Consider the following 15,079-nt stretch of genomic DNA (forward strand, 5'->3'; position numbering starts at 1 on the left):
TAGACCTTTGTGAGAGTTGCTTCAGTTTTCAAAACTGTCTCCTATGATGAAGATACAAAAAAGTTTAGTTTTCCTTTGGGCAAAGCCAATTATTGAGCACAGATAGACTATAATTCTACACCAGCTCTTAAAAACCCAATCATCTTTTGTTTCTGTGGAGTTGTGTTCTGACTCAGTTCTGGCCTCTCTCTCCAATTTTAATAGCTTTGAAGAACGTCTTCCTTACCTGATTAACTTTGCCCAGGGCAATTTTTGCTTTGATAGAAGAGAACAAAAATATGTGATACAACTCGTCTATTTTCCCCTATGTCAAATGTTCTCCTAGGTACTCTGCGTTCCCAAATAGCACTTGAATTTTTTTCAAGCAGTTTATTAGAATAAGCCTAGATGTTCCAAATATTTTAAAGGTCCCCACTCCTTAACAGGAGAGATTGAGGGAAGAAGAAAGGTCAGAGTCAATGATTTTCTAATTTCTTTTTCTAATAAAGGCCTTTTTTTTTTCTTCCTATTTACTTTTAGTGTCCTTGGCTGCCAGACATCTGCTTAGTCCAGTGTGCAAGGGGGAACAGACCAAACAGTACCAATTGCATCATCTTTGAAATCAACAAATTTTTGATTGGCCTGGAATTGGTTCAGGAGCGGCAGCTCCACCTGGAAACAAACATCTTGAAGGTGGAGGATGACACAAACTGTTCCCTGTCTTCAATCGAGGAAGACTTTATCACCGCATCTGAGCACTTGGAGGAGGAGAGTGAGGTGGAAGAATACAGGAACGGTGAGAACTCTCCAATAAAACAAATGTGCATTCTGAAATTAGTCACCCTATCAAAATGTCTACATGCAATTTTAGAAAAGTTTCAGGCCATATCAGTTTGGATGACACATCACAATCTTCACTAAGTTTAAGAGGAAAAAAGGATACGAAAACTGGTGAAGATGCTGACTGAGGCACTTAGATTTAATGGTTAGATGGCTCTGTTCTCTCTAAAGATGTCTTAGGTGTTCTGATGAAAATGTGTGTTTTAAAGGGAAATCCTCTTGACTGCCAAGAAATGGAGACTATCACTGGGAGGAAAGTTAACCTCCCTAAGTCTTCCATCAAAGCCTCTTACTTGTTGAAGCTGAGTTAAACTGGCCTCAATCCTAACAGTTTCTTTGAAGCTGTGAAACCTGGGGCCAGCTATCTAGTCTTTGTTTAGTCTTCTGAGCTCTTATCTAGATCTTGGGATATAGTAATTCCTGTAGCAGTAATATATTTGAAAGTATGATATGAGATTGTCCTGTGCTGTCTAAGGAGGGGGATGCCTTCTGGGAAATGCATTGTTAGTCAAGTTCATTGTTGTGCTAATATCACAGTGCACTTATACAAACAGATGTTTATAGCCAACCACACACCTACGCTGTACCTTATAGTCTAGGCTTCAAGCCTGTATAGCATGTGACTGTATAAAACAACACAAGATTAAATCAAGAATTAGAGAGAGCAAATGGTGAAGACAGAAGTAAAGAACCCAAGAAAGTGCTTAGTACTCATTTACTCACTCTTTCTATTGACTCATTAGTGGAGATCAGTGAACAATGGACTCCTTCCCCGACTCTTAGCCTTAGGAAGGGATACCCCAGATACTGTTGCCACTGACCCTGGGGCAAATACTATGCAAACTTCAGAGCACATTTTTGTAACAAGACTCACTATTAAGGTTGCTATAAACATCCTCTCTCTTCCCTCCTGACTCACTTGGAAGTTATAAATGCATTTTCGGGCTTACTTTGCCCCTGAAGGCTGGTGACTAGTTGTCAGCTCCCAAAAGCCTTCTTCTGCTGTAATGCTTTGCACTTCTTTTCTGCACTGACACCCATTTTATTGAGCAGCATTCCAGAAGGAAGCACAGAAGCCTTTTCAGATTCATTTTTCTTGAAGAAACATTTGTTTTGAAGAAACATTCAAATGCTATTTGGGGATGTGGGGAGGATACCTGATGCTTTGAAGCATTTTTAGAAAATAATTATTTTAGGCTCACAAGAACCTGCTATTCAAAAAGTAATCGTGCTCTTCATTTTCTCTTCACTAGGTTATGAGAATATAAATGTTTCAGCCAATGTTATGGAAAGGGAAAAGTCGAAGGAAATCACTCAGGAGGAATGGGATCACAATAAGGAAAAGGCACTTTGTACTTTGGAAGACAAATACATTAGCAAATATCACACATCATTGATTAACACAGAAACATCTCTGAGAAAAGTAGCAGAAGACATAACTTTGCAGAGTCTGGATCCATCAGCTAAGCTATCAGAGTGGAAAGGTGAAACTGTGGGGAATGAGATGACAGCCACAAATTACTATCATTCAGAAAATGTTAAAGATCAAGTGGAAAAATTGCAGGCACTCTGTATTCCAGGCAATGCTTATTTCTCCAAGGTGGTTAAGAAAGATGAACCTTCTGCCCGTGGCGCTGTCATGGAGCAGGACCACAAGTTAGACCCAGGAGACCAGGAAGATGGAACAAATTCTCTTCTCCCCATACAAGATGGAGAAGCCACAACGGGCGAGTATGCCACAAATTTAGCAGAATCTGTGCTGCAAGATGCATTTATTAGATTATCTCAGTCTCAGCCTACACTACCCCAGGAAACGGCAGTCAGTGTCTCTGTAGGAAGTGCTCTGCTCTCTCGTCGCTGCTCCACAAAAGATATTGTGGTTCCTCAGTCATGGAATGAGCTCCCCAAAATCGTCATTGTTCAGAGTCCCGATGGCAATAATGCTGCCCCTGAGCCAGACATCTCTGCATGGTCTGAAATGGAAGTCTCTTTTGAAAACTCAGGTGTCCCCTCTGGAGAGAATGCCAGCAGACACCCCCAGAGTGCTCTAGAGGTAGCCTTAGCTTGTGCAGCCACCGTGATTGGAACTATTTCCAGTCCACAGGCCACAGAAAGACTAAAAATGGAGCAAGAATCCCTTATTTTCAACCACCCACCAGGTGGCAATGACCTACTACAGACTCAAGCACCCCAAGTACTCAAGGAACCGTCCATCAGTGAATACTCGTTTCCATCTGCTTTGTGCGGCATGGCGCAGGTGGCCAGTGCCGTCGCTGTCTGTGGCCTGGCTGAAACCGGAGAGGTGAAGTGCCCTGAAGCTTCAAGTGGACTCTTGCCTGCAGCTGTGTCCTCTGCAGCAATTCCTCCACTTTTTAATTTAGCAACAGGGAGGGACATGGCGCTGGGAAATGAGGCCATCGCAGAGGCATTGTTCAAAGAGGCCGCTCTGGTTTTAATAAGGCCTACTGCCTACAGCAGCATTGGAGACCTCATGGAATCAATGAACAGAAGAATTATGGAAACTGCTTCCAAGCCTCAGAGCTCGTGCTCAGAAAATGCGCTCGGAAATGAACTGGCACAAGCTCTGTCCAATCTGATTCTGAAGCACTGCCTTGATGGAATTCACCAGCAAAATAAAAGAATTGACCCCCAAGGCACGCATTCATCTGAAACTCTGGACATCTTAATGGAAGGTACAAATCAACTGCTCTTCAATGTGATGTGCTTTACTCTCAAGAAGATGAGCCATATTGTACAGCATGGTGAGTGTCCCATTCTCCTTTCTAAGGAGACCATTGGATGGAGGGAAACAGAACTAGGCAACCAGCCACGTGATGAGGCTGCTAGTCAAGCATGGGCTAAAGCCACTGAATACTCCAGCAGCCATCCACATATTCCTCCACGTAGCACCAGTCTTGTTATCAATGATCTTGTAGAGGACATGCCTCCAAAGCAAGACAGCAAGGGCCCAGCGAAGCCAGGTCTCTTCCAGAACCCCATGCTGCAATCTGAATTGTCTTGTGGTCCCAGAATGCCTGGTTCTTCATCTGCTAAAATATTCCCTAAGGAAATATATCTGAAAGGAACCATGGGAAAGGATATAATAAACCCTCATCAGACACTGAGTCACAATGAGAATGAAAGCAGAGCCTCTTCAGAGGGAGAAAGGACATGGGCAGCCACCAAGTGGAGCAGCGGTTCCCAGGATGCTGAGAACAGCTTCAGTCCCAACAGCCATGAGAAGTACAATTGTGCCTCACTTCTAAACAATGAAGTGCAAGTTAATCTGTCTTTGTTAGGGAGTGACTTGCCGCTTCCTGCTCAGTCTATGCTGCAGGCAAAACACACAGAGGTATACAGCATTGCAGACTTTGCGGAAGAATTAGCAGAGACCATTGTCTCCATGGCAACTGAAATTGCAGCAATTTGCCTTGACAACTCAAAAGGAAAACAACCCTGGTTTTGTGCATGGAAAAGAGGGACCGAGTTTCTGGTTACCCCGAACCTAACCTGCCGATCTTTGAAGAGGAAGGAGAGTCAGGCCAGTGGGTCCGCTGTGAGGAAACACAAGCCACCGCGGCTCAGTGAGATCAAGAGGAAAACAGATGAGCACCCGGAGCTTAAAGAGAAGCTGATGAACAGGGTTATGGACGAGTCCATGAACCTTGAGGACACCCAAGATTCTGTCAGTGTCTTTGCAAACGAAGTAGCAGCCAAGATCATGAACCTGACAGAGTTTTCCATGGTGGACGGCGTCTGGCAAGCCCAGAGCTTTCCCCGGAATCGGCTACAGAGTGGAGACAGGTGGAACCGGCTGAAGGCCTCCAGCTGTGAAAGCATTGCCGAGGAGGACTCTAATGCCAGGGCCTATGTCAACAGCCTGGGTTTAATGAGCAGCCTAAGTCAGCCAGTGAGCAGGGCCAGCTCTGTCTCCAAGCAATCGAGCTGTGAGAGCATCACCGATGAGTTTTCCAGGTTCATGGTGAATCAGATGGAGAATGAAGGAAGAGGATTTGAGTTGCTGCTGGATTACTATGCAGGCAAGAATGCCAGCAGCATTGTGAACTCAGCTATGCAGCAGGTGTGCCAGAAAAATGACCACCTCAGTGTGAGGTCAAACTGTCCCTCTAAGCAGTCCAGCACAGAGAGCATCACCGAGGAGTTCTACAGGTACATGCTGAGGGACATGGAAAGAGAAAGCAAAGATAACGCCTTCTCCAGACGAAGCAGCCAGGATTGGGCGGCTGGTTTATTGTCACCTTCTCTGCGATCCCCATTGTATTACAGACAGTCGTCTATGCCAGATGGCAGATCCCTGGGTGCCAGGCTGACAGTGAATGTGCCATTCAAAGCCAACTCCTTAGATGGCTTTGCTCAGAACAACCAGCGAGATCGCCTAAGCGTACAGCCAGTCAGCAGTGCTTCCTCAACGGGGCTCTGCAAATCTGATTCTTGCTTGTATCGCAGAGGTGGAACTGACCAGATCACAGCCATGTTAATTCATGAGACATGGGCAAACTCAATAGAAGCTCTCATGCGGAAGAACAAAATTATAGTGGATGATTCCCAGGCTGATGCTGAGCCTGTTTCTGGTGGCCCCCCCTTGCAAGTGGACAAGTGTGCAAACAGGTTAGCTTCTAGCAGAGTGCAAAGTGGGCCAATTCTTCTTGTTCAGGAGCCTATTGATTACCAGAGGAAAGACTCTGTTACCGAAAGCCAACGTCCCTCAGTGTCCTCTGCATGCAAAGCTGCTCCTCTTACTTTCAATTCTAAAAAGGAAACTTCCTTGTGCCATGATGGTGTCTCTGTAAACCGCAACAGGCAATCACTTTGTTCAAGGGAAGTGCCTTTAATTCAGATTGAAACAGATCAGAGAGAAGAGTGTGCTGGTGAACCTGAACACACCCTTTCCAAGTGCAGCCCCCTGGAAGAAGCAGAGGAGCATTCAAAAGACGACAAAAATGTCCCAAATGTGAGGGGTAGAGACACTGAGAAGAAAGACTGCCAAGACCACGGGTGAGTGAATGATTTGTGAGACTCCTTAAGAGTGCATGGGCCTGGAGTTTGCATCTTAATTCATATTTATTCTAAATCTTAGGGATTTATTGATGTAAGAACTGAATGTCTGAGGTAATACATGGCTTTCTTGGGTTAAGAAGAACTTATAATAATGGAAAGATGAAAGTAATTTTTAAAAATTTTTGAAACAAATGAGATTCATTTACATAATAGAGGATCTAGGGTATTGTTCTCCCCATTAAAATTAATTGCCCAATAAAAAATTCATGCATGGCAATTTTCAAGCAAAAGAAAAAATATGCCAATTAATCTACTTGAAAATTTTAAATTTAAATAAACTTTAATATTGTTTAAATATTTTGATATCTATTTTTTCTAAGGCCTCTCCTTTTAGGTTTTCCTTTCTTCCTTGTTCTAAAAATCTCTGCAAGGACACCGTGTCCTGCAAGTGTTGGCTTTTTAGATGCATGGTATAATTATGGCAGCATTAGAAGCAAAACAACTCCAGAGTATTATTATTTCAATTTCTCTTTCAGAAAGTTGTAATGTAGGTGACAATACATTTTGAATTTGAGGCAAAGTAATTATTTCTCTCAGGTTGCTTAACAAACTGTCCGTTATTTTTACAACTCCCATTTTTCATAGAAAATTGAGAGGATTCTTAAATATGAGACCATTGTATCATTTATAATTTTTGATCTATAGTTAAAGTTAAACAAAACAGAAGAAAACAAAAACAAAAATTAAACTCTATCTTATGGAAAACATAAGATGAGAAATGGCCTGCATAGCTCTTCAGGACCATGAACCTATTGCACAAAGAAACTGTAATTTTTAAGTGGTTAGTTACAATAAACAAGTTGAATGAAGCCTTCATCACATTTCATCAGCCCTCAAAGGTCCCTAATACTTTCCCACCCTCACCAGGGAAGCTATAGGGCTTCATCTTTTGGTGCTGATGCTCCCAATCATTATATCATTACAAGGTGTGGGTGGTGTGTGGTTAGATGCTTGTAAATATTTCATTCTCAATCCCTCAGTGCTAAGAACTTAACTTTCCAATTGGATTAAATCCTAAAGGAAATTGAAGAAAAGAGAGCATAAAATATACAAGCAAAAGAACACAAATATAAACAAAATGAAGAATAGGCTAAGATGACCAAGAAGACAAGTTTTTATATATCAGTAATTCTCCAACTATAGAAAATATTCATCAAAGTTTTATATTTGCACCATAGTATTCAACTTCAGGAAATATGGTGAATTACAAATGTTTAAAAGTGATCAAAGAGTTAAAGATATATAAGAGCCAATATGTAATTCTTTAGAATTACTTTAACTTGAGACAGCAGGAAATGGAAAATGCTTGATTTAAAGTCTCCTAAACACAGTGATCATTAACCAGCTAAGATTTTTAGTCGAAAAAGGTGACCTAGTTAAGGAACATTCATGAACTAATTTAACAAGATTTATGGTTATAGGTTCAAATCAAATTGTGATTGTCACTACAGTGAAATAAAATTCATTACCGGTATACAATTTTTACTTGCATGTCACTAATATTGTGCTTAAAATAGCTACAACCTTGAGACTTTCAGAAATTTTAGAAAAGCATATGATTAAAGCCTCCAACTGATTTAGCTTTGTGTTTCATATGATGACTCACACACATGACCCAAGCACAAATCCTCTTGGCTAATGATGTAGATTTCTGATTTTGTTTTCTAATATTGAAAGGGGGGAAAATGTCATCAGCCTTAGAAATTCAAGAGATGGGTCTGCTCCCAAAATGTAAGGACTACTAAATGTTAAATATACACTGAGAAGACAAATTATTATGATTTCTAAATGCATAATAATATGATCACTCAGTATATGTATATATTAGAGGCCTGGTGCATGAATTCATGCATGGGTGGGGTCCAGCCAGCCTGGCCAGGGGGAGGGGACATGGGCAGTTGGCTGGCCTACCTGTTGGTCAAACTACTGGTCGAGGGGACAATTTGCATATTAGCCTTTCATTATATAGGATATGCACTGAGTGGCCAGATTATTATGCGTTCAGAGATCATAATAATCTGGGCACTCAGTGTATTTTTTCTTTGTGGAGCAATATCAATAATAGAACATAAACTCTACTAACTAACCTTTAACCATATCACCGTGGGCACATGCCTTCATCTCTCTACTTCAGTTTACTTGTCTATAAATGGGAATATAATAATGTCATAAGAGGATTCTTAAGTGCCTACAACTCAATAAATGTTTGTTTTATGGTTGTTATTGTTATTTGGGTTGGGTATAGTGTTGCCTTAATTCCAGAGATTTTTTTCCCAAGTGACATGAGAATTTTATTTAAAAGGAACTTTCTAGGATTTAAAATAAAAGAAATTAGTCATATTTAGATCACATTTTCTAGAATTTGTTTTCATGAAATTTGATGTGTCAAAATAGCTAAATACAGAACTCAATTCCATCTGATTCTGTTTGGAGGTGAGGAGGTGTCATGTCCTGAAGATATTTTTAGGCTACTCTCTGGGGGACATTTTCATAATTCTTACTAAAAACTTCATAAAATCTCAACATACTGAAATAAAAATCGCTTTCATTTTTATTTTATAAAAGAGAAACTAACCACTTCAGAATATATTATGAAAGTCATATCCAAATAGAATACCGTATTTTCCGGCATATAAGACGACCCCCTAATTTTACAGTTAAAACATAGGTTTAGGCCTATATTCACTGTATAAGACTACCTCCCACTTCCGAGGCAACACCAGTTCTTTTTTTTAATAGACCGCCTCTCTGACTCTGGCCAATCTGAGCAGGCTTTTTACTAGAACACAGTGTAGCTTCGGGTACAGAACTTGTATAATTTGCATGCATAAAAAGCCTGCTTGGATTGGCCAGAGTCAGAGAGGTGGTCTATTAAAAAAAGAACTAGTGTTGCCTCGGAAGTGGGGGGTAGTCTTATACAGCGAATATAGACCTAAACCTATGTTTTAACTGTAAAATTAGGGGGTCGTCTTATATGCCGGAAAATACGGTACTTACATTTTAGGCCACCACATCTGTCCAAATACCTGAACTATCCCTTAATTTAAAGAGTTTAAACAATGTGATGTATCCCAGTTCTTGATTTCTGGAAAAATTATTATTCTATTGTCGGGCAGCAATGAGTGCTTAAATTAACCACCCTATCTAAGATCATTAAAGAACAAGTATCTAACTTTTGGATAGTTTGAGACCACAAGTATAAACATCTAACTAAAATTCTCAACATCACATGTTGCACTTAATGACATCATCTGACTTTTTTAGAAATATATTTTATGTTGTGCATTCATTTATATTTGTTTCAAGAAAAATAGTATTCATCCAACAAATAGTTGATACCCATTGATGTGCACTATCCTTGGAGCTTCAAATGCAGGATAATATAGAGATTTGGTGCTGGTGCCCATTGCTCTTACACAGCAGTGGGAGAGACAAACAACATATATGAAAAATCTCATTATAAAGTAAACTAGAGGCCCAGTGCACTGGGGTAGGGAGTGTCCCTCAGCCCAGCCTGCACCCACTCCAATCTGGGATTCCTCTCATAATCCAGGACTGCTGGCTCCCAACTGCTTGCCTGCCTGCCTGCCTCCCTGATTGCACCTAACTTAAGGTGAACAGACATCCCGTTTTTGGCGGGACAGTCCCGATTTTTAACAATTTGTCCCGCATCCAGCATCATTTTTAAAAAGTCCCAATTTTTGGAGAGAATCTTTTAAATCTTTTGGACTTTTTAAAAACACTGCTGGACGTGGGAGAAATTGTTAAAAATCAGGACTATTCTGCCAAAAGCAGAATGTCTGGTCACCTTACCCTAACTGCTTCTGCCTGCCAGCCTGATCACCCCCTTACCACTCCCTTATTAGCCTGATTGATGCCTAACTGCTCCCCTGCCAGCCTTTTTTACCCTAACTGCCCTCCCCTACAGGCCTGGTTACCTTTAACTCCCCTCCTCTGCAGGTCTGAGTCCACCCCAACTACCCTTCTCTCCAGGCTCAGTCGCCCCCAATTTCCCTCCTCTGCCAGCCTGGTCACCCCTAATTGCCCTCCCCTGCAAGTTTGATCGCCCCCAAATGCCCTCTACTGCAGGCCTGGTCCCTCCCAACTGCCCTCCCCTGATAGCCATCTTGAGGCAACCATCGTATGTCCACATGGGGGCAGCCATCTTTGACCATATGGGGGCAGCCAGCTTGTGTGTTGGAGTGACAGTCAATTTGCATATTACCTTTTATTAGATAAGATAGAGGCCTGGTGCACGCATGGGGGCCAGTTGGTTTGTCCTGAAGGGTGTCTCCGATCAGGGTGGGGTTCCCTTGGGGCCAGGAGCAGCCTAAGTGAGGGACCTGTGGTGGTTTGCAGGATTGCCACGTCTCCCAGTGACCCAAGTAGAGGCCCTGGTATCTGGAATTTATTTATTGTATCTTCTATAACTGAAACTTTGTAGCTTGAGCAGAGGCCAGGGCCAGCCAGAGCAGGTGGGAAGCTTGGCTTCCTCCATTGCTGGAGAAACCCAAGCCTCCTGCTTGTTCAGTGGTTGCAGCCATCTTGGTTGGGTTAATTTGCATACTTGCTCCTGATTGGCTGGTGGGTGTGGCTTGTGGGCATAGCAGAAGTATGGTCAATTTGCATGTTTCTCTTTTTAGTGTAGATTATTGTAGAGTGTGACGAGACAAAAATAAAGAGTAGTGTGATAGAGAATAACTAATTGGTCAAAGTGGCTGCTGGCATTTGAGATGAGACCTAAAAGGTAGATAAGGGGCAAGCCATATGAAGTCACACTTGAATTTCAAGCTAGCTTGAAAACTTTTTCCACTATGAATCAATTATAAATTCTGAATTAATATAATAAACATCCCTTTAAATACAAGACTGAACTTAACATTATTGTTAATAACTAGTGGCCCACTGCATGAAATTTGTGCATTGGGAGGGTGGGTCTCCTCAGCCTAACCTACACCCTCTCTAATCTGGGATCCCTTGGGGGATGTCCGACTGCCGGTTTAGGCCCGATCCCACACCGGGCCTAAACCGGCAATTGGGTATCCCTCTCACAATCTGGGACCGTTGGCTCCTAACCACTCATCTTCCTTCCTGCCTGGTCGCCCCTGCATTTGCCTGCCTGTCTGATTGCCCCTAACCCCTCTGCCTGCCTTCCTGATCTCCCCTAACCTCTCGGCCTGCCTGGTCGCCCTCAACTGCCCTCCTCTGCCTGCCTGATCTTGCCCCCAACTGCCCTCCCCTGCTGGCCTGATCTTGTCCCCAACTTCCTTCCCCTGCCAGCCTAGTTGCCCCCATCTGCCCTCCCCTGCTGGCCTGATGTCACCCAGTCTCTCTCTTTGTTCTTCTCAGCAGTCCTCCAGGCTTCCCTGCCTCCTTATCTCCCTCTTTCTCTTTTTTGGCTGGGGTCAGTGGGGGATACTCCACCCTCTGCCTGCCTTCCCTTCCATTCAGGCCTCTTCAGGCCCAGTCTGTTTTGTTTCCTTATGCTGAGAGAACCTCCGAGAGCAAGCTGGGAAGGAGGGAAAGAAAGAGAGAAAAGGCTGTGAGCTAGTGGGCACTGTGTGTGTCTGTGCATGTGTGTAGTTGTGAGTTAGTGTGAGTGTGGCCCCACCTCCCCCATCCCCATCTTCACTGCCACAAGTCTTCACCCACCAAAGCCTGCTGCGTGCGTAGCCTGGGTGTTAGGTAGAGCCTCTGGTCAATGTAGATGAGATGGACTCAGGATTTTTATATATTAGGATGATCATCATCACCATCATCACAGGGGCAGAAAATGAAAAGATCTGGAAACAAAAATGGCGAGTTAAAGCTGATTATGCACCTGTTCCTGAAGCATGTCAGTTTCTGTAATATATGAGTTTATTTTCTAAAGGCTAAAAGAAAATAGGAATTATACTGTGGTTACAGCAAATGATAAATGGTTAAGACTTAGAACAAAAAAAAATTATATTTTAAAATTATCTCCAATAAAAATTTAGGAAGAAGAATCATCCACAAGCAAAGGGAGCTGATTTTTTTTTTTTTTAATCTGTATTTCAGGGTTAAGGTTCTGGTTAGAGAGGGGGGAAAATCCCCTAAGAATTTATAACCACAGCTTGTCCTAATGCATGTTTAGAGGTCTAATTTGTACCATGTAGGCAGTCCATGGATCCCCCAAGCTGGTAACTAACCTTAAAGCAATCTCAGGTTAATAGCATGACATATAAAACCTTATCAAAGGCAAAGTAAATCTCTGGAGATTGAAGCCCAAGTTTCAAAGGATTCCAGCAGAGAAAGCCCCATCAAATATTGGGGTGGGTAATTTTCCCAGTATGGTCCATCTACCACTTGCATTAAAATCACCAGGGGTGGTTACTTATAATAAAGCTTTCTGGGCTTCTCTGCAGAAACACTGAATCATAACTCTGAGGAGGATGCCCTCGGTATGTCCATTGCAAATACCACTGCCCCTAAATAATTCTTATATATGCACACCAAGGTGCTTACAGGTGTTTTTGAATTGGATGGAGGGAGTTCAAAGAAAGAGAACAAATTAAGAAACGGGAAAGGCTAATGGGGAGTTATCCTGAAAAGACAAATATGGGACCTAGGGCACCAGTAGAAGTATTGTCCTTAAAGAAAGACTACACCTGTGTGTAAGAACAACCTGCTCAGTATGGCAGAGATTCATGCTTAACAGCAGCCAGCAAGGTCCTTTGAAAAGTTCAGTCTTGTGCTCCCACTCTTAGTAATAATATCCCACCATCTATATAGTGACAGCCTTGATGCCAGCGACATACCAGGGGCTGAAGTCCCTACAGAAGGCAGAGCCCCGGATGAGGTTCCCAACCCTCCTGTCAGCAGTGGGGAGAGCACAGACAGCTGGTCTCAGCTTGCCAACGAGGAGGACAACCCAGACGACACAAGTAGCTTCCTGCAGTTCAGTGAGCGATCCATGAGGTACCTGCTCTTCACTTGACTTTCCAGGGAAACAGGTCTCCACACATATTTCAGAAATAAATTTTAAATGGTTCTCTGCAAAGGGTCCCAATAGAGAGTGCAAAAACAGAAAGTTCCCACTGGGTCCGGTTGCCTGCCTATCATGATTTGTGCTGAGAGTTATCTTAATATGCAATTATGGCTTAGATTACCTTGGCCAAGGTTAAGAATAAGCTGTGTTTCCTTTTCTGCGAGCCCAAGCTAATGTATTCAGTGATGACAACTGTGAATCCTATCTAATAAAGAGGGAATATGCAAATTGACCATCATGCCATCCCAAAGATGGTGGTGCCCATAGCCACAAGATAGTGGTGGCCAGCCCCCTCAACCCTGCCAGACTCCCACAGTCCTTTCAGCCAACCAGGGGGTCGGGAGAGGGCTGCAGGTACCCAGGAAGCTGGACCTGCCATCAAGCCCCCAACCGCTCAGGGCTGGCCCGAGGCGCAGGTAAACCTCAGATGGCTGCTGCCCAGCCACCCAGGGCCACAGAAACTTAGGTAACCAGGGATGGCCTAGGCTTGCACTGCTAGCAGTGGCAGTAGCAGAGGTGTGATATAGGCATCACCTTCCCCTGATTGCCAGGTTGCCTCCTGCCCCTGAGGGCTCCCAGATTGTGAGAGGGGACAGGCTGGGCTGAGGGACACCCCCTCCAGTGCATGAATTTTCATGCACCAGGCCTCTAGTTTCTTAATAAGAGCTGCTATTACACCTCGTATGTTTGATACTTTCTTTCTGGTTCATTTGTATTTCAGATGCAACCCAGGCTGGGTTTACATGAGGCAAGTGTCTCCACACTGTTGTGTTGTTTGGCCTGACTGCTCCTCTGATTTCTCTGCCCTGCCTTCTATTGTTGCTCTAGAAAAACTAGAGAAGATCTAATAATAGGTCAGATCTTATTAGACCCCAGCCAGTCAGCAGATATAAACTAAAAACTATCCCTCTATGAGATAAAAAATGAAAAGAATCTCCATGTTTCAGCCTGAAGTCTTATTTGATACTGGAAACTGTTCAGAGTCCAGTTGATATGGGAGGTTCAGATACATCTGGGTTTCTTGATTATTGAAAGTTTTATTTCTGGTAGTTCCATCAACTAGACTGAAGATGTTGAGCAACTTGTCCAAAATTCAAAAAACAAAGGAGAGAGAGAGAGAGAGAGAGAGAGAGAGAGAGAGAGAGAGAGAGAGAGAGAGAGAGAGAATTTGATCTTTGGATTAGCAGATGTTGATAGGGTTAATTACTTTCAGTGCAAAGTCTGAGTCATCAGATTTCAATCAGTAAATATATTCAGTACCTCAGGCAAAACCCAAGATAGGAATTTGAAATGGAGGGAGTCTAGTTGGTTACTCATGGTACTCCCAGGGAAGTATGCCCCTTTACAACATACCAGCTCTCACCCTTTGGAAACCTTACTTGGAAGAGATGACATCGGAAAATAGAAAAGGTGTGAGAAAACTTAGTGGGTTTGGTGAAATCGGATTCATTCTCCTTTGAGCGTACAGACAGAACCTAAAAATTAGCTCAACTCCACTGTTTCAGTAAATAAGTTTCAGGCTAGTAACTTAACCATATGTTGATTATGCAGCCAATGATAATGATGTAATAATGGTCCCTCCTCCATGAAGCATAAGGTAGCAGATGTTACTACTTCTCAAAGATTTTAAGATAAAGAATCTATAAAACTTGGCTTCTTCAACTTTGTACGTGTGCATTCTGCAGTTCCCCAAAATAAAATTTTAAAAAATGAGCCAGGTGCACATCCTGTGGAATGTCCCTCAGAAAAATCCCCTGAATATGTGCCCACTGTCAAAAACAGGCAGATCAGCATTCCAGTATCTCCCCCAAACTGCATTCTCGGAAATATGTTAGTTTCTATGGACTTCTGCTAATAGATGAACATCTTTACAATAACTAGAATGAGGAAGAAAAAAGTCATGCTGATTGTCATTTACTAAGTATAATCTGCCCCATGCAACGCCACTGCAGAAATTAGAAAACAACTATGGTGGTTGGCTTGAGCCAAAAATGTCTTTTGTTATGTGTCTCCTAATTTGGTCAGAAATAAATGTCAATTTAGGAGTCCTGGAGACACAAAGCTGTATTATTCTGAACACTAAAGGGAGGACCCGTGAGAATAGTAGATAATCGGTGTCAGAGGTGTGGCCAGGTGGTGGAGACAGGCATTAATATGTAAACTTTTGCTTTG

General features: G+C 42.7%; 1 protein-coding gene across 14 annotated transcripts in view; it reads left to right on the forward strand.

Annotated features, from left to right (window-relative positions):
- Positions 1-15,079, forward strand: part of SPHKAP (SPHK1 interactor, AKAP domain containing) — a 98,586-nt gene that overhangs the window by 72,440 nt on the left and 11,067 nt on the right. For 9 of the 14 annotated variants that reach the window (XM_084891718.1, XM_084891726.1, XM_084891730.1 and 6 more), the window contains 3 exons: positions 520-775; positions 2,073-5,835; positions 12,652-12,837. In XM_084891718.1, coding sequence (XP_084747844.1) covers positions 520-775; positions 2,073-5,835; positions 12,652-12,837 — 4,205 coding nt within the window. Of the gene's footprint in view, positions 1-519; positions 776-2,072; positions 5,836-12,651; positions 12,838-13,628; positions 15,066-15,079 lie in introns of those variants that run through there. The other 5 variants (XR_014795679.1, XM_084891728.1, XM_084891719.1 and 2 more) reach the window with 2 other exon arrangements.

Source organism: Pipistrellus hanaki (genome assembly GCF_964339955.1).
Source record: "Pipistrellus hanaki genome assembly, chromosome: 8".
Lineage (NCBI taxonomy): Eukaryota > Metazoa > Chordata > Mammalia > Chiroptera > Vespertilionidae > Pipistrellus > Pipistrellus hanaki.